At 41.9% G+C, this 18950-nt stretch overlaps 1 protein-coding gene across 1 annotated transcript; it reads left to right on the forward strand.

The window, feature by feature from the left end:
• Nucleotides 1-9967: 9967 nt before the first annotated feature.
• TNIP2 (TNFAIP3 interacting protein 2) lies at nucleotides 9968-17722 on the forward strand. Its single transcript, XM_058803997.1, has 6 exons — nucleotides 9968-10443; nucleotides 12722-13027; nucleotides 14742-14825; nucleotides 15368-15649; nucleotides 16013-16132; nucleotides 16615-17722. Exons 1-6 carry the CDS (start codon nucleotides 10003-10005, stop codon nucleotides 16894-16896), a joined length of 1515 nt encoding a protein of 504 aa, XP_058659980.1. The 5' UTR covers nucleotides 9968-10002; the 3' UTR covers nucleotides 16897-17722.
• The last annotated feature ends 1228 nt before the right edge of the window (nucleotides 17723-18950 follow it).

The following is an 18950-nucleotide window of genomic DNA, read 5'->3' on the forward strand; positions in this document are numbered from 1 at the left end:
CCCTGTTTGCCTCCATACTAGTTACACACACACACATCTTCCCATCTTCTGCCAAAATCAAATAACATCACACTGCTTTAAAAGCAGTGAGGCACATGCCAGGGAAATGAAGGATATGTCTCACACAAATTTGAAATCAAGAACCATAAATGGCAGACACTCAAATTATTCAGCATCACCCTGCAGAAGTAACAGTAATAATTCACTTTGGCACTCACCATCACATTGAGCATGCTACACTTTGAACAAAGGTATCACTTCCCCATTCTATCACATCTCATGTTGCTTTTAGCTAAACCTATCCAATCTCTGGTCAAGCCATAGGGGCAGCGTCACTGCAAGGCTGGCACTGTCAGAGACTGAGCAGAATTAAGGACATCACCCATTTCTCTACATGGAAAAACCTGTGTACACAAGGTAGGAGCAGAGAGGAGGGCCCTTCTCCATTACCTGCCCTCATGGACCCCAAAGACTCCAAGTTTCTTGGTAAGACTAAAGCCACAGCATAACAGGTATGAACCAAATCAGCACCAGGCTGATTTGGAGCATCTGTGGATTAGTGAGGAACAGCTCATGAAATTCCTTGGAGCACAGAGCAGCTCCAGACTGAAACAGCAGCACAAGCAGGAACAGCACTCCTCTGCTCCATGCAAAAGCATCTCTTCTTTCCAACAAGGCACAAGACTCAAATGCTTCCCACACAGAGCAGCCAGGAAAGCTCTTTCATCACCATAGTTCTCTCACAGGAAGGTCAGATTCCCAATTCCATTTGCCTCTGCCCCAGGGAATTAGAGCCCTCTTGGGCAGCAGTCCCCTGTGTGGGCTGCTGCAGGAATAAATACACAGGGATCACCCTGGGGATAGCAGCACTTTGAATGCCACGCGCTCTGTCAGAGGTACAGAAAACCTGACATGACAGGTAGCACAGCTCCCTTGTGGCAAAGCCATCCTGGAGCTGTTATGCAGATATGCTGGGAAATTCTCAAGGTGCTGCTCTGGCAGAGACTTGTTCCATTTGGCCTGGATTGCTCTGCAGGAGAGGTATGTCTGAGAGTATTGCTGAGGTTGGAGATGTTAATAATAAAGATGAGAAAAGGAGAGGATGAAAATACCTTTCACCTTCTAGTATAGATTGACGTTAATCCATGGGTAAACCTGGGAAAGAGATAAACTTTGTTTTCTGAGTATTCTAAACATCATTTTGTCTATTAGCAGGAGTCATGAACAAATTCTCATACTGTTATTATCAGACATTACATCTTGAAAACTGCTTATTCTTTTCCAAAGTGTTTTCAGTGTTTTTAGCTCAAGGATTCTGGGCTTCTTCAGCTCACAATCTTTTGATACTATATGCAGCTTTGAGCAAACCTCTTGGTATCTCATTGCTTTTGATGCCTTCAGAGGCTAACAAGAACAGAGGCTAGATGGTGTTAAAGGATAAAATAGGTATTTATTAAAAGGCCTTCACAGGATACACCTTGGGCAGTACAAGAGCCTGGCTCAGGCTACACCCAATATGGACTCTGAGTCATGAAATTTCACACTTTTATAAATGTTGGGCCTTTTACATACTGGGGTTAATTTTCCAATTTCAGATTATGAAGTCCCACCCTACTGTGAGGAGAACTTGCTTACACTTTATATGAAGTTCAGAGTCACACACTAATGCAGTACAGTATCTAGAAAATATGAAAGCTAAAATTTAAGGCATCACTTCAGGTCTCCTCCTTCCAAAATAGAGAAAAAAATGTCTTGCCTGATTTCATTCTATTAAATGAAAACTACAAGAGCCATGTAAATTCTACAAAATATTGGTATCTTCCCCCCCTGTTTGGGGTAACATTTGCTGTACCAGGTGTGGTTGGGATGGAGATAATTTTATAACAGCAGCCTGACCAAAGCTGTGTTTTAGATCTGAGGCCAAAGCAGTGCTGATAACAGGGCAGTGCTTTGGCTATTGCTGGACAGGGCTTGCACAGCCTCAAGGCCTTCCCTGCTTCCCTCTCTGCCCCAGGAGAAGGCTGGGGAGGGCAGGAGGGACGGGCCACAGGCAGGACAGCTGCCCCCAGTGACCCAAGAGATTTTCCATGTTATTGAGCAGTAAAACTGGGGGTGGTGGTGGTGTCAGAACAAGCCATTACTCAGAGGCTGTCTGGCCATTGGCTGGGGGTGGGAGGTGGTGAGTGATGCCTTCACATCAGTTCTTTGGTTTCTTTTTCTTTTCTCTGTTTAGTAACAGAGAAAACCTCAGCACACATGTTTTGCTTGCATTTGCCCCTGATTCTCTCTCCCCTGTGCTGGGGGGTCTCATCTGCCAGCTCACCCATCACACTCCTCCAGTACCTCTGGAAAGAAATAATGCCCTAAGCACAGCTTTCCTCTCAACAGCTAATCAATCATTTGGCTACTCTCACTATCACACAAATGAACTCCTTTACTCCACTTCCTTTAAGTTTACAAGAAACCCTTAATTTTGCCTACAGGAAAGAACCATGAACCAAGATTCGGACTCATTATCTGGCAAATTCATAGCTTTTCTTTCATTCTGAGACACTTCCTGCATAGCTCACAGGAAATAAGAGATGGGGTGATTGTGTTTCATTTTTTTTACAGCCATTGGGTCAGCTAATGGCCACACCATCATGTCAGAAATCTGATTAAAAAAAAAAAAAACAAACCACTACAAGGATTGGTTTTATCTCTAAGTCCCAGTAGTGATGGTGCAAATCTCATATACAGATATAGCAGAAGCAAAGTTTGTAGGGAGAGACAGACAACTAATCTGAAGAAGTAGAGATGATCTCAAGAGGTCTTTGTTCTTTTTCCAGATACAACAAAGGACCCAACAAAAACACCCATCCTCCAAATAATCTCTTTGAACAACACCTCTGATTTTTTTTTAAGGTGTAATTTCAGTAAATACAAGGTTATGACAATATTATATTCTGCTCTCAGAGAAAAGGGAGTATTTCCAAAGCTGGTTACATGAATATTGTGACTTTGGTGGAAATCCTTGAAGTTCAAACCCACTGTTTCTGAAACCAGTCCTTTTAAAGGTGTCTATGTGTCTGCACACCCTGAAACTGGAGCATCACAATTACACTAAGTCCGACTTACTAACCCTCAAATGAGCCACTATGTAGAGTATTCCAGTGCAGAGAACATTTCTTATTTTGTTTATGCAAGGCCTAACAGAATTAACTTTTTCTCAGCTGACTTCCAAGCATTTCAGTCATAAACAGATAAGTGGGTCAATTAAATGGCCATAATGGCTCATTTTGTTGAACCAGTTCGAAGTCAAAACTTTCAGGTTTTCTCTAAAAATTAAGGATAAGCACAGACTGATGTGATCTTCATTCCATAGACCAAATACTTAATATTCTGCAGCCTTTTTGCCTTTAAGCCATCTACATCAATGTCATTATTGTCAGTACCGGAAGATTCACATGGCAAAGCAAATTAAGCTCTCACAAAACTTAGTCAAGTCAAGCAGCAAACTCAAGGGAAGAGACAGCAGCAATCAGTGTCAATCAATTCTTAAACTTACCCCTTTAGATGGTGGCATCTCTGTTTGCTCAGTTAAATATATCAGTAGCTCTCATCAGAAACTTAAATGAAAACCATACATCTAGAATCCCCTGTAGTATTTCCTCCATAGCTTAGGGCAAGAAGAGAGTAAAGACTTTGCCAAACAGCCACCTACCCTAAAATGTACATTAACTCAATAATAATCATAATATATTGCATAAATTTAATATAATTAATTGGAAAGAAACACATTTAATTTAGAGCTAGAAAGATTTATTCCTGTAGACACAGGCATATTTCACTGTACCATGAGTGTAAATTCCTGTGGAGCTCAGACACATTCAGCCACGGAAACAGCTACAGTGGCTTTTTTTCCAGGAGTTATCACTTTGAAGAAATTATTTTTTCTTATGTTTTCCTGATTTTATCTTCTACAATCCATACCTACTTGTGTGTCCACATTAAACTAATTATTGTGCTAAGGCTGAGAAGGTACTGGCATGCAGGCTCCTCAAAAATACTATTTTTCCCCATTCCATTAATTCTGTTTGAGAGCAGAAATTGTCAAAATGCTTGTCTGCTTCAAGCATGACCAATGACTGAGAATATGCTTACTCTGGCTCATAACAAAAACAGGCTTGGACAAGAGCTGAAGTTTTCAGTAGCTGGTATCTGCATGGCATTAATTCTTCACTTCTGTCTGAAAAACACTACATTGATGGCTTGAATTTAAAACTCTGCTGAAAACTGCTTTCCCCTCTCCTGCCAGGATGATTGAAGGATTTTCTGCTTTACACAACTGTGCTGTTTCTTGCCTCTGAACTGGACACTAATCAGAATTTTAGGAAATGTTGCCATTTCTGTGGAAGAAGAATGAGTGGTGTGGTAAGGACACTTCCACTTTCAAGTGCTAGTTGCTTAATTCTTCCCAACACTTCTTCTATATTATAGTTCTGAAACTATTTCACCAACATTGGATGCTTCTTAGAACACCAAGGCTGTTCTAAGAAGCATCCAATGTTTCCTTTTCCTGATTTAGAATTCTAGTAGAATTGAATTCCTCTGTAACCATGATTTATTTTGTGGTTCCTGACAGTCTTAGGAAATCCTTTTCCCCCATCATCCTTTAAAACAAATGCATAAAAAAAGACATTCAAATCACAAATTTATCTAACCAAACTCTAGAGGTCTGTTTGCTAAAAAGAAAGAGTTAAAGATCAAAAATACCGAAACTGGTTTTGTTCTAGTTAGAATGAGTGGTTTTGATCAGAAACATCATGGACACCACTTCAGAAAGTTTCATTACAAAACATTAACACATCAAACAAATCTGCAAACGACTAAGTTTTTACCTGCAAACCTTTTATTTCCAGTCTTGCAAGTGAATGCCAAGTTATTCAAAATTAATAATTTTCTTTTTTTCCCCTTAAAATTGGCTGGCCTTTGAGGAAAGGTGAATAACAGAAACCAGAAAACTCACATCACTCTATATTAACCAAAGCAGAAAATCCATTTTATTTATATATATATATAATCCACAAAAAGTCTGGTTTTGGATCATATACTGAGAGTTAGGAAAGTGTTTCCTGCGGCACACAAAAAAAATTTGTCTGCAGTATTTCAAATTATCAGATTTAGGGAAAGGTTTCCTATGACAACTACGAGCCAGCTACAAGCCAGCATATCCTGCACTGCTCAACAGGAATAAATAGATGTGGGCAAACCCCAAGGTTTTGTCCAGAACAAGCTCAAAGAAGTAATTTGCTTTTAAGTAGGAGTGACTTAAGCCTGTGGGTAAGGAAACAGCCTCCACTTGTTGCACACTTAATGTACCAGAGAGCTTTTTACATTCTTGTAAATAGAATCACAGCTCAAAAATCAGTGACATCATGATAAGGGTTTCCAAAGAACCAAGAAAACTGCCTGAACTTCTCAGATCCAGGGGCAGCAGCAGCACTGCAATAAATTCCAGTCTGCAGGTCAGACTGAGGCAACTGGTGCTATTGTGCCATGGGCAGACAGAAGAGAAATGCAAAAGTGAGACTGTGCAGGGGAAAATAAAGCAGGGCCTGAAACAGCTGAGCACACAGACAGTGAGCACAGGAGGGTGAACGGAGCAAAGACCAAAGCACTGAGGAATAACAAAGCACAACAGAAAGCTCTTGCCTTGGCATGGACACAAACAGATCAAGGGCCTGGTGAGAGACCCATACCAGAGTGTATCCACCTTATCTATCAACACCCATCAGGATGAGCCTGAACCATTTCTGTCCATATGAATGTGAAAGAAATACCTCTTAGGGAAAAGTGTTGGGACTGCTGGATCTGACCAATGTCATGACTTTGTACAGCTCATCCTGGTTATTTCAGCTCTACTGTGACTAAGAACATGGGGCCCTAGGACTCTGCCTCCCTGCATCAAAACACTTTTGGTTTTTACATCCTCCAAAGGGCAAACCATGTAAAAACAAAACCAAAACAAGAACAACAATAAGAAACCCCCAACAAAACAAAAAAACAACCCCCCCCCCCACATACAAAAACCAAACAACCCCCCCCCGGCCCCCCCAAAAAAAAAAAAACAAACCCAACCCAAAGCCACCATCACCACCAAAGCAGGGGAAAACCTTACATTAGAAATAAAGAGACCCCATTCTATTTCCCCAAGATAAACTAAATATTTTCATGTGTGTAAACAGAAAACAAGACTGGAAAAGGAATGCTGTGCTCCAAGTCAGAGCCCCAGTGCAGACAGATGGCCACATATGTACGTCACAGACATGAGTTCATCCAGTTTTGGGAATCCTGGCAGCCCTCAGGCCAACCTCTCAGGGACTGTGTCATTGCAGCAGTAAAACATGTTGAACATTATCTCATCAGAACATCCAATACAGTGATGTATAGAAAGGATGTTTAGTCCTGGAAGGAGAGTAAACATGCCTGCAGCTCACAATTACTCTTGATCTATGAGTCACAAAAGCCCCAACACTTCAGTTGTTCAGCATGAAAATCAGATTTTTGGACACACACAGAGATTTCTGGCAGCACCTTATGTAGCAGGGAGTATGTCAGATAATTTTACAGGTTATTTCCCCCCCTTTTGCACTGCATGAGCAAAAGGAAACGTAAACTCATTGCTTTTTTTTCAGCCTACAGCAGTCAGAGGATCACCTACTAATTTCTAATTAGTTCTGTTTAAGTAAATCACCTCAAGGCAATTCCAACAGTTTTTAAGTATCATTATGTCACAACTTACCCTCCAGTACAATCAGTGGTGACTCAAGACCATGGGGTAAACCACAGTTTGATTGGCTGAATGACATCTGGAGCTCACAAGCGAAAAATACAATTTCTTACAAATTGAGAAGAGGTACTTTAGAAAATGACAGAACCTCCCAATATGTTGTAGAGTCTTGTCAACAGAGAATTACTCTTTTAAATACAAAGATTTACAAGATTTTCTCTAATGTTACAGAAACAGAACATTTAGAGGAATTATTCTTACCCCCTCGACAAATAATTCATGCTTAAAAATGAAAATTTAAATATATGTACATTTATGAACCCTTCATTAATCTAACCATACTGTTCACTTTCCTTTCTTTCTGCTTTCCTAGAAGCAGCTTCACTTTCTTTTTGTTTCTAGGCAGTATCTAATCCCTTTTTTCCATGCACTCTATGATGAATCTCATACATGATGGTAAGTTGTGATGTGCACAGAATTACTTATTCAAAACAGCTTTGTTAAGAGTTCTTTAACAAAATCCGAGGTTAAATTTTTCCCACATGGGTTTCCCACATCTATCCTGCTACACCCTACTGAGAAAGAGTTAAAGTGAACTTCACCTTATATATCATGTTGAAACCAGAACAGTATGGAAAATAAATCTTCTTTTCTTTATATTAAGTCGTGCAGAGCATACCTGTTGTTCACACAGTACTTAATAAGCCCTCAGGATTGTGCAACCCCAAAAAGAACAAGTGTGCCACAGCACAAAGCAGCTGCTTATCAACAAACTGGGTAAGAGTGCAGGAGAGGCAATCCAGGAAAAGCCAGGTGCTAGAAGCACAGCAAGATGTGACTCATTCTTTGGCAGCAGCTCCTTTGACTGAATTCCCAGGAATTCCTCTGTATTTCAGAAGTGACAAAAGGAAACAGTCATCTCAGGGCATTCCCAAGGACACGAGGGATCAGTTTCTTACTCAGCACTTACGCAGGTCAAATTTCCCTGGAGTCACTGGTGTTTTCCTGGGGGAATATGCTGCCTTCATCCAAGGCACCAGTAATTCCAAATTTTCAGTAATGCTCTATTTTAACATATTAACACAATACCACAAATGTAACTGTATTATAAAGGATTCTATTTTGCAGCTAACTGAATTCTCTGATGCTTTGCTTCATCTGCAAACATGGCATGGCTGAGTTTCCTTGTAGTTTGCTAATTAATTGGCAGGAAACCAAACATTTCTCCAGTACCAGGCCTTCATCAAACATTTCTACAAATCTTATACAAAAATATTTTGACAGTCAGCAAAAGCAATTTTGCTCCAAATTCTTCAGTTAGCTCTGACTGTAACACAATAATGAAAATGTAACATGAAGTTTTATGTGTTTTTTTCACTTTTCTTTATCATGTATATGAAAATGACAAATCATAGGTATTTTAAAGCAGGAACTTTACTTTCTTCACATCAAAATCAGTGTCTTAAGGGTGTAGAATATAACTTTATACAAGTAAAATATAAAAAATTATATTCCCTCAACTTCCACACATTTTTCATTGTCCTAAATAATTCGATATTTACAGTATTAGATGAAATAGCAAATATGCCAGGGACCTGTCACACAAACAAGTGCTTTACCCTTTTCTGTCACACAAGGTCTTCTGTGAAATAAACTTCTATAAAATTCAGTTATATTTTTAGAAGCAGCTTAGCTAACAGACTGTTTTGAATTTATTACTCCTAATTCTTACTAGAATAATTAAGGTGACAAAGTAATGACTTTCCACCTCAAAGAGCTTGACTGAATCACAGGATAATTCATGTTAAGAGGAACCTCAGTAGGTCTTTAGCCATCACCAGGGTGACTGACAGTCTCAACTTTGAAGTTCGCCATCTTTTCCTTTCATCATGTTCCCATTCCTGTAAATTATTCACTGGTGTCTTTTTATCCTGAGACCTGCTAACACAGGAGGCTGCTCTCTATCACATTGTCTAAAGTCTCCTCTTTTTGCTGTCTCCACCAGCAGCATGTGGTGATTTTCACTTGCTGTATTTTAGGCACTTAGGTCAGACACATCTCCCGTGGCTTATGCACACATGGAGCTTTGTGTTGTACACGTTATGATGCACATGCATACTCATACACACAATAAATACTATTGCAAATAATAACCAAATGTAACCTGGGACTCATTTTTTACTGGTTTAAGGCTCTTTCCTCCCACTTAGTTCCATCAGAATAGTAATATGGACATAACTAAACCAATCCAAAATATGCCTTCTTTCCGTCCAGCTTTACCATACCCTATGAGAAATACTACACCAGTGTTACTCCCTGACAGTGATATTGATTAACAAGTTCTGTCTCTATGCTGCCAATAAAAAAGTTCTCCGCCATACGGCAGCCAGTGTGCAGCAGTTTATTCAGTGTCAAGCAGCTGCTTTTGCTCTCGTTAACTCACCCTGAGAGTATAAACACTGGCTGGTGATACAGATTTAGATGACCGAAGATTTTGGTGTGTTCGAGGTCTTTGCTAAGGAAGTTCCTCTTCCACACCTGCCCAGGTCCGGGGCTTGCGAGGGGGACGGGCTGCTCTGCCCGGGTGCGGAGCCATCCCCTCACACACCGCTGCAGACACAACCACCACAGAGAGGATTCCTGGGCCTTTCTTCTCCTGCTGCTGCCTCGGGGCCGGCGGAGCCGGGAGAGCCGAGAGCCCGGGGGTCGCCGCCAGCGGGGAAAGTCCCGCTCGGAGCCGGAATTCCCGCAGCGGCGCCGGGAGGACGCGGCGCTCCGGGCCTTTCGCAACGCGGAGCCCGCGCCGCCCGCCAGCCCCGAGAGACCCTCGGTGCGCCGGGAGTCCCGCTCCCCCCAGCGCCCCTCCCGCAGACTCCTGCCCGCGTTCCCCCGCCCCGCCGGGACTTCCCCCGTGCCTCCGAACCTCCCGCTCGCCCCCGGGTTTCTCCCCCCGCCCCCGGTGCCGGTTCTCCCGCTCGGCCCTGCCGGGGTTCCCCGGGCAGCGCTGCCCCCGGGGCCGCATCCCGCGCGGGCCGCGGGGGAAAGAGCGCTCGGCCCTACCGGGGTTCTCCCCCAAGGGCGGAGCTCGGCCCGGCCCGGCCCCACCCACAGAAAAAAGCGGCGGCACAGGCGGGTCCTGCGAGCCCTTAAAGGGAGCTGCTGCCTCCTCCCTGACGGGGAAGACGGAAGAGCGAAGCTGCTGCTTTGGTTCTGCTGCGCTGCCGGGTTTTATGCACCTGTCTGGGCTCCTGCTCGCCCTGGAGAAGGAACAGAAGGGAGCTACCCCGGCCATGTGCTCGGTAAGCGAGGCCGGTAGCACAGACCCCCTGGTGACCCGTTTCAGGCAGGTGGAGGAGACGCTGGAGAAGCTGCACCGGGAGAACAGGAGCTTGAAGAATAAAGTGCCTCGGTACAACGCGCTCTGTACCTTGTACCACGAGTCCGCGCAGCAGCTGAAGCACCTCCAGCTGCAGCTGGCGGCCAAGGAGGCGACGATCCGGGAGCTGCGGGGCAGCCTGGCCCGGCAGCGGCAGCCTGGCCCGGCGGCGGGCGGGGATGCGGCGGCGGGCGCGGAGCCGGCCCGCTCGCTGGTGGAGAGCCTGCTGGAGCAGCTGGAGCAGGCCCGCGACAGCGAGCGGCTCTCGGCGCGGAGAGCGGAGACGCTGAGCCAGGTACAGCCGCGGGCGCGCAGGGAGCGCAGCATCAGCAGCGCCTTGCCTTCCCTCGGGAGCGGTGCAGCATCAGCAGCGCCTTGCCTTCCCTCGGGAGCGGTGCAGCATCAGCAGCGCCTTGCCTTCCCTCGGGAGCGGTGCAGCATCAGCAGCGCCTTGCCTTCCCTCGGGAGCGGTGCAGCATCAGCAGCGCCTTGCCTTCCCTCGGGAGCGGTGCAGCATCAGCAGCGCCTTGCCTTCCCTCGGGAGCGGTGCAGCATCAGCAGCGCCTTGCCTTCCCTCGGGAGCGCGGTGCAGGCGGAGGGTGCGGGCGTTCTGCCCCAGTTCTGCCCCCGCAGCGCTCCTGGTGCGGCGAGCGGCTGCGGGCGGCGCTGGCAGCGAGGGCTGGAGCCCCTTCGAGCGATGCCCGCTCCATCACCGGGTGCCCGAAGCAACTCGCTCGTTTGTGTCCAAAGGTGGCGCCCCCTGCGTTCACTTCAAAAAGGCAAACGATAAAATCCTAAACCAAAAACTTAGCAGGGCACTATAGATCTTCATGCAACTGTTTCCATAAGGAGAAAGAAAATTAGTAAAAACCTCCCTGAATTTATTAGATAATCAGCTGATGCTACGAATTTTTCTATTACAGTGTTTTGTTTGAAGTGCTCTTAAAAATGGATTTTTGTATTGACAGTGACGTAGGACGTTCATATTTGAAGTAACTGAGAAGTCGGGAGAGATAGATGAGGGAAATCAGTATCTTTCTTGAAAGAAAAAAACCTGAAAACTGCATCCCTCCCCATCCAGCACAAGTGCTGTTTTGGTTATTGTCATTAAGAGTTTCCCAGGTTCAGTCTGAAATTCTCAAAGATTTTTACAGCATTTATTTCTAGATGAAGCTGCATGAAGTAATTTCCAAACTGAGCAGCAGTAGTTAAAACTGAAACAACTGTTTTTGTCATAAGTAATCTCTTGACCTAATGCTTATACAAAACATTTTCCATATATGACACTCACCTAAAATACATATTAAAAAGTTAATGTTTGGAAATTTGTTATAAGAGATGATCTCACTGACACTTTGCAGACAGATGACAAACCTATGGTATCTGAACATATTTGAAAGGCTGGTGCTGAATATCTTTAAAGGGGAAGTTTAGCATTCATCATGAAGCTAAAGAATGTAAATGTCAGTAATAAGAACAAGTGCTGTTTATCTATGTCAGATGTTAATGTTTATTTCTTGAAAGAATACAATGCTATGCCCAGTCAGATCACTGAAATAATTGGCACTAAATAATAACCAAATAAAAAATACATTTTTGTGAAGCCAGAGGCCAGTGTTCTGGCAAAGAGTGTTCCCAGTGATTTACAGCTCTATTAGCACTCCTGAGAACTGGAGTGGTAGAGCTGGGATAGGAGCTGTCTATTGGTCTGCACTGGCATCCAGAGATCCTTGATTCTGGAGGAGCAGTGCTGCAGACGTTTCTAGTGCCTGCATCTTGAGGGTGTGTAAAAACCACCCTGTTTGTTTACAAAGCCAGAACCAGTGCCTTTCAGTGCATGGAACTACAGGTGGTTTGCAAACCTCTTCCTTCCCAAAACACCTGCAGAGATCTTAGTGCAGTGTGGATGATCCCGCAGAGCTCCCAACAGGAGAAGGAGATGCAGAAACAAGTACACAGTTGTTTTCTAGGGCTGTGTCAGACCCCCTTGTGTATCTGGGAGTCAGCTGTGCCCAAACTAGAGCCACTGCTGCCACATGGATTTTATTTTCTGCTTGTTTGTCCTTACCTTACCATTCCCATCCTTTCCTAGGTGGGTAAGTTGCTCTATTTTGTCCTTGTGACAGTGCCAGGCAGTGAATACACCTCACTGGATTTGATGACTTAACAGTTCCTTTTTTCTTTTGAGGAAAATCTCTATTATATGGTAGTTTAGTGTATAGGACCTGTAAGTATTTTTCAGTCTCCACAGTTATTAATCTTAAATTAGTTTGTTTCTTGTTTTTGTTGCTGCTGCATAGTCATAAAATCTTCCTGAATTTTTCCTGCTTGTTCCTCCATTCTACTGATTAGAAAGTGTTTGCATGGCTGCCTGAGCAGTTCTTGATTGATTGATCCAAGAGTTCCAAGGTCTTGTGAACATACAGAAATGAAATGGATTTGATCTACTTTTTAAGTACTTTGCAATGACTGCAGGAGCAATAAGGAATTACTGCAATATTGAAGTCTAAGATGTATTTTGGCTTTTGACTTTATTTTGCTTTTAATTAACTTCCCCTCCCCCCTCTGTTTAGGAAGTGCAGAAGTTGAATCAGCAGCTAGAGGAGAAAAATGGAGAGATACAGCAGATGATAAATCAGCCTCCATATGAAAAGGAGAGAGAAATCTTACGACTGCAGAAGACTCTGGCAGAGAGGGAGAAGGCTCAGGCCACCAGTGATGTTTTGTGCCGTTCACTCACTGATGAAACTCACCAGCTTCAACGCAAATTAGCGTCCACAGCAGAAATGTGCCAACATCTGGCAAAATGTCTAGAAGAGAAGCAAAGAAAAGAGAAGGGGAATTCAGATGACCAGATACCTACAGAAAGATCTAATCAGGTATTCTTAACAGCTACTGTGTGGGTCTTTGAAGTCTTATTAGCTTCCGAGATGTTAATTACAGTATGATAGCTGTAACTGGGGAATGGTGAGAACGGCCCTTTAAATAATTTCATGTAGGGTGTTAAGACTGCCATGGCAATGGTAAAAAATTCTGTGTATCTGAAATTCAGGATAGAAGCAGTTGTCTACCACTTCATTTTTGTCCATCTCATCATCAGAGGCTTTTTTTGGAGAGGAGAAGAACTTGAGAGGTTTTGTCCAACCTCAGCAATTCCATGATCACAGTTCTTCCCTCAATACACAGGAGACAGTACCTACCTTATACCACTCCTCTTCTGTGCAGCACTAGATGGTGCTGTGATTTTGAAGCCTATCTCTCCTGATTGCTTGTTTAAGTATCAAAATCACAGAAAAAAGTAGATATTTCAAAGTAGTTTTTATATTAAGAACTCTGTAACATGTGGTCTTCTCGGATCGGGATTTGGCTTTGCACACGTAGCATAGCCCTAAAGAAAGTTGGTTAGTGGAATATGAGTCAAGGTGTCCTACCTTTTTTTTTTGCTCTGGGATTCCCCCTGGCCTCTGAGTGCAGGGCAATGCTTCTCTTCATGTTTAAAAAAATAATGGAATGTTTTAAAAAAAAGCTTCATAACAGGACAGTGTCAGAAGTGCTACTGCAGGGCACAAAGAAACACCTGGATTTTGGTATACTTTGCTAATGGCTGTTGAGGCTTCAGTAAAAGTTCTCAGTGTGGGGTAAGGGTAGATCATTGTTCTGTTGTTGCAGAAGTCCTGACGGCTGAGAGTCATTCATTAAACATTCATTAAAATGAAGTAATTCATTAAAACACCATAAGGAAATAACAGCAGTGCTGCCTCTAGTAACAGATCAGAGCAGTGAGTAGGGTGCTACAGACAGTTCTCACAAAAATGAATAATTCTGACTTAGGCTGTTAGTGCTACACTGTGGTAATGCTGTTTTCCACATGAGCACTCATCTGTGCTGTTGTGATGAACTCTATACATACTCATGTCTGCTTTGTCAAACATCCCAGAAGTGCTTCCAAAGAAAACTTACATTAAAGTTACCTGTAAGAAATAGGGGTTGAGTAGATAGAAGAAAAAATTACTTTTTAAGGGACTTGAAGCATTTGGCATCATCATATTTAACATGTAATTGATAGACAGGAAACTTGATTGACTTTGATATATGCAATAAGAAGCTAACCTTGTACAGTGGGGACTTCCCTGTTGAAGAGGAGAAATTTCAGATGCCATTACTAGCTGATTCTAGGGAATTTTACACAAAAGTGTTCTATATTACTCACGTACACTGGGGTTTTTTAAGCAGATGTCACAACTGTAAAAAAGAGGTATCATTTTAGTCAATTATTTAGCAAGCAGGGTTTTTTCCCCTCAGTAATTTCTTCCTAGTACTGCCCAAAATTGACAGTAATAACAAAGCAAGATGAAGGCATATCTGTGCCTTTGTCATGTGTTCTCCCACTCCAGACAAGTAGTTTTGTGTAAACTCTTAAACACTGTTGTCATGAGGTCTATTTAATAGCAGTACCAAGGTCATAAAAACCTAGATGTATGTCATTACATATCCCATAAAAAAAAAAAAGATTACTTCCAGTTAACAGCACAGCCAAACAGCATCTGAGATTTTTATGTTAAAGTAACACCTAACTTTATCTGAAAATTACAGCTTTTAGACAATGAAACTTCACTTCAGTCTCTTATCTGCAACTTACAAGAGGAAAACAGGATGTTAAAACAAAAAGTAGCTCACGTGAGTACTTTCATTTTGTTACTATTAGATTAATATTTGCTAAGTATTTTGTATTAGAGTAAATTTGGAATAGATAAATCTGGTTAATATAATTACATGGCAATAACAAAGCAAGGCAGTTTTTCTTAGTCCTTTCAACATGGCATATAGTTTTGGTTCCCTTAGTTAAGAACAACTTATTACATAATTTCTAACACACTGGATTTTTATTGTTAAAAAATACAGCGCAGAGCAGAAGAAAATGTTCATGTTCCTTCCGTGGATCAGTATTCCACCCCAGAAGAACAGCACTAGGCCCACTAGACCCCTCCCTTTCCACATTATATAATATTGTCCCTTTGGACTGGGAGATGGGAAGGCTGGGAGATTGTGAAGAGTCTGCACAATCATCTCCTGCTCTCCTGTACAGTGACTTACCCTCAGGGGTGGAGTCAGCATGTTGCATTATCCCCTAGAAGATTTTGGTCCTGCAATTCTAGACAGCCTATGAAAGCCTGGAAGTTTGTGTCTCCCTATTCTTCATGTCCTGGATGAACTTTCAGGTGGAAGATTTAAATGCAAAATGGCAGAAGTACGACGCGAGCAGGGACGAGTACGTGAAGCGACTGCACCTGCAGCTGAAGGAGATGAAGTCCCAGCTGGAGCAGCACCACGGAGGAGCTCCAGCACAAAGGAATTCTGACCTGATGCACAAGGAGATCTTCCGGTTAAACAAACTACTGGAAGAGAAAATGAATGAGTGCATAAAAACCAAGAGAGAGCTGGAAGACATGAAGAAGGCTTGTGAAGGAGATCATGAGCGAATACAAATGCTGGAGCAACAGGTCATTGTGTTTCTTTTTCCTACACATGGGAATTCTTAGTTTCTTCCCAGACCACTAAAGTCCAAGGGGGAAAAGGGATTTTCTTTTTTGGACATTTGCGTGTCTGTGCACATTTGGCTATACAGATACTTAACACCACAGATTTAAAGGAAACTCACTACTTAAAGAACTCCATGCAGTTCTGCTGGCCTTAACACAGAATAAGAAAGATCTGTAAAAGAAATACAAATACCTTTGAAATGCACATACAATAGAGAATACTGATATTCTGGGAATAAGTAATAAAGGAATCAGTCTCAGCTTTCCAATCTAACCTGCCAATGCTCTAATGTATAAAATATTAAAATAAAAATTCTATTTCAGGTCCTGGTTTATAAAGACGATTTCACATCTGAGAGATCAGACAGAGAACGAGCACAGAGTAAAATACAAGAACTTCAGGCAGAAGTTGCATGTCTGCAACACCAGCTAGCAAGAAGACAGGTAAGTAAAGCAGCATGCTGCTTCTTTAGTTCAAGCATGCCAACAGAATTTGGGACTAAAATATACTTCTAAATATATTTTAAAAATATCTTAGTATTTCTAAAACAGTTTCAGTAGCTATCAAAAACTTTGATTGTTTCATAGTCAGTTCTGGTGGAGATGCTTCCCAGTTCAGATGTAATACCCCTTTCCAGTCTCTTTTTTCTTCTGCTTTTGGATCAACATTGGAAAGGTGAATTCTTAGAAGGTACAGGACAGCCATGACTCTTGGCATCTTTAAATTAGCACACTGGTTGTATTCTGTGTTTTCTACAAACCTTCTTTACAACAATGTTAATACCACTGCAAAAACTGATTAATAATTTATTTACAAGTCCTCAGATAAATATTTGAGTGGTGTTTCAGATCAAGGTGATAAAATATCACCCGTTAAAAGTATTTTTCTTGCATCTTTTTCAAGAGCTCTTTTTTTGTCTTTCTAGGACTCCAGAGACACGAGCAGTCATTTCAGAGTTCACGCTGGTAACCAAAATCATTTGTTTGTTCAGACAAATGTGGAACACCTACGAGGCAACAGCCCAGGCCAGACAGGGAAGAGAAGAACAAACTCACAGTCTGACCAAGCTTCTCCTCCTGGGGACAATGGAAACTTGGGATCTGAAGGCAGGGCACAGGGTGAACTCAGATGCCCTCACTGCATGAGGTTTTTCAGTGATGAACTTGGTGATGAATTCCTCAAGCACGTTGCTGAATGTTGTCAGTGACCACAGGATGTGAGGGGTGTAAGTCAATCAATCACTACTTTTATAGATGTAAAACTTGCTCTATACATGTATCTCCTACAGTCCTAAAACAGAGTAATTCAAATGGAGAGCTCTGGGGAATTAGGAGGATGAACAATATCTACCTCTTACTTGATTTTGCCTTCTCTTGGACTGTGTGAAAGGCTTCAAGAGAAAGCAAAGTGTTTTTCTGAAGAACTATTTTTGACAGCTACAAGGAAAGCAAGTGTAATGGAGATTCTACTACAAACTAAACTGAAACCTACAGTGGTAGTTTAGCTTCAGAGTGCAGCTTGACTTTATTTGGGTCTAATTCTCTACCACAGTCTGATGGCTTGTGAGAAAAATTACTGAACTTGAAATTTTCCTCCTCTTCCAAAAAATGTAGGCTGAAGAACAGGAAGGAATATTTTGGCAGAAGATAGGAAAAATCTTATTGTGTTTTATCTGGATTAAAAGTGAAAGTATTTCCTTGACTCTTGAGGCTGAACTTTCAAACATCTCATCTGAAAATCCTTCTGTTTAACTGAAATCAGAAGAAGTGAAGAAAACATAAAAGGGCTGGTTATTGACTAAAACTAGCCTGTCTTTTTTGCACAGAAACAAGGTACAGGGATATTTATATTGTCTGTGCCATAAATATCTGTCTTACAGATTTGTGAATGGATATTTGTGTAATTATTGTCTGTATTCCTATTTGACCTAAGGATTATTTTTATAATAAAAGTGATTCTGCATTTGCTTTACTACAAAAGGGGTCCAAAAAATCTCTTTTGGTGTAAGTATTTAAATGTGAAATAGTGAACTATACTAAGGGCTAATTAAATGTCATGGTTTCAGGTATGAGTTATTTCATTACTTTAGTGATAACCAGCTTCTCAGACTATTTTGAAATGTGTTGAAAAAAAAAAATCACTCCTCATCTCTGAGTGAAAGATTGACATTTCAGAGGCACAGGAACACATTTAACCCCCTACCCTGCCACACACATGTGACTATGTCAATGCTAACTTAAAATTTCTTCTTATCCTGTCTGCACTTGAGAGAGCTTCAACAAATAGCAGGGGACTGTTTTGAGAAGGAGTATCAGCAATTAATTAAAATGTACAAATATAAGAGTGCCACAGGTTTTTGCAGCTTAGCTCCAGGTGAAGCTGAAATTGTTTTCTCACTGTGTCAGAGCAAGAGTTAAGGATGGGACAGAAAGTAAAGGCCTAGTGCAACCATGGCACTTCATAATTAAAGAAAACTCACTTTGTGTAACAACTTTTGTCTTCTGCTTTGCTTCGGTCCACATTCCACACTTGAAAATGAATGTGGATTTTTTTCTGGCTATTTCCTTTTTGGGATCCTGTTGCAGCCCCAAAGGAAGATGATGGTTTATGCCACTCTTATCGTAGGTGGGATATTACCAAAAGCAATGCCTGGGCCCTTGCATGCAGCAATGGTTACTTTTAATCTAATCTACAGCTGATTGCAATCCTGCAATCCTGTCATTCACTTCCAGCTTGTTCTTCCCAACACAACACGCACAAACATGCAGAAAGTTTTGGGATTTTTTTTTAGTGACCATTTTTTACATTGCCTTTTAAGGTCTTAGAGATCAGATGCAGCCCAGAGAATATAAGCTGAGAAACATGATTAAACTTCCTGTGGCATAAGCTAATCTTACTTTTTTGACAGTTCTCATTAAACAAGCCTGGTTTACAGCTTCAGTGTTTATCAGTATGATAATGCCCGTGATTGATACAGCAAAAGAGGGACTTGAGTTTTGTACTGATTCACACTAGAACATACTTAAGAAAACAAACAGACAGAAAAGTAAGTTTGGTCTTGGCAGAACCTTTTTTTAATTGCCTTGAGATGATGACTGCTTTAATATGTATCCGAGGGAGAAATCTGCTATAGGTTTCCATTTATGTTAATCCCTGTGGGAATACTTGGATAGACTGACCTACAATAAGAAATAATTATTTCTAATAAGAAATAGATGCAGGAATTAGATAGGAGAATGTGCACTACACAAAAAATTAATA

This window comes from Ammospiza caudacuta, chromosome 4 (assembly GCF_027887145.1).
Source record: "Ammospiza caudacuta isolate bAmmCau1 chromosome 4, bAmmCau1.pri, whole genome shotgun sequence".
In the NCBI taxonomy this organism is placed as follows: Eukaryota; Metazoa; Chordata; class Aves; order Passeriformes; family Passerellidae; genus Ammospiza; species Ammospiza caudacuta.

Bases quoted from the DNA above. Each gene is read 5' to 3' on its own strand.
- TNIP2 (XM_058803997.1), top strand. From the start codon at position 10,003: ATGCACCTGTCTGGGCTCCTGCTCGCCCTGGAGAAGGAACAGAAGGGA. The intron at 15,650-16,012 runs GTCATTGTGTTT...ATTCTATTTCAG, and splicing joins TACAAATGCTGGAGCAACAG to GTCCTGGTTTATAAAGACGA. The intron at 16,133-16,614 runs GTAAGTAAAGCA...TTGTCTTTCTAG, and splicing joins ACCAGCTAGCAAGAAGACAG to GACTCCAGAGACACGAGCAG.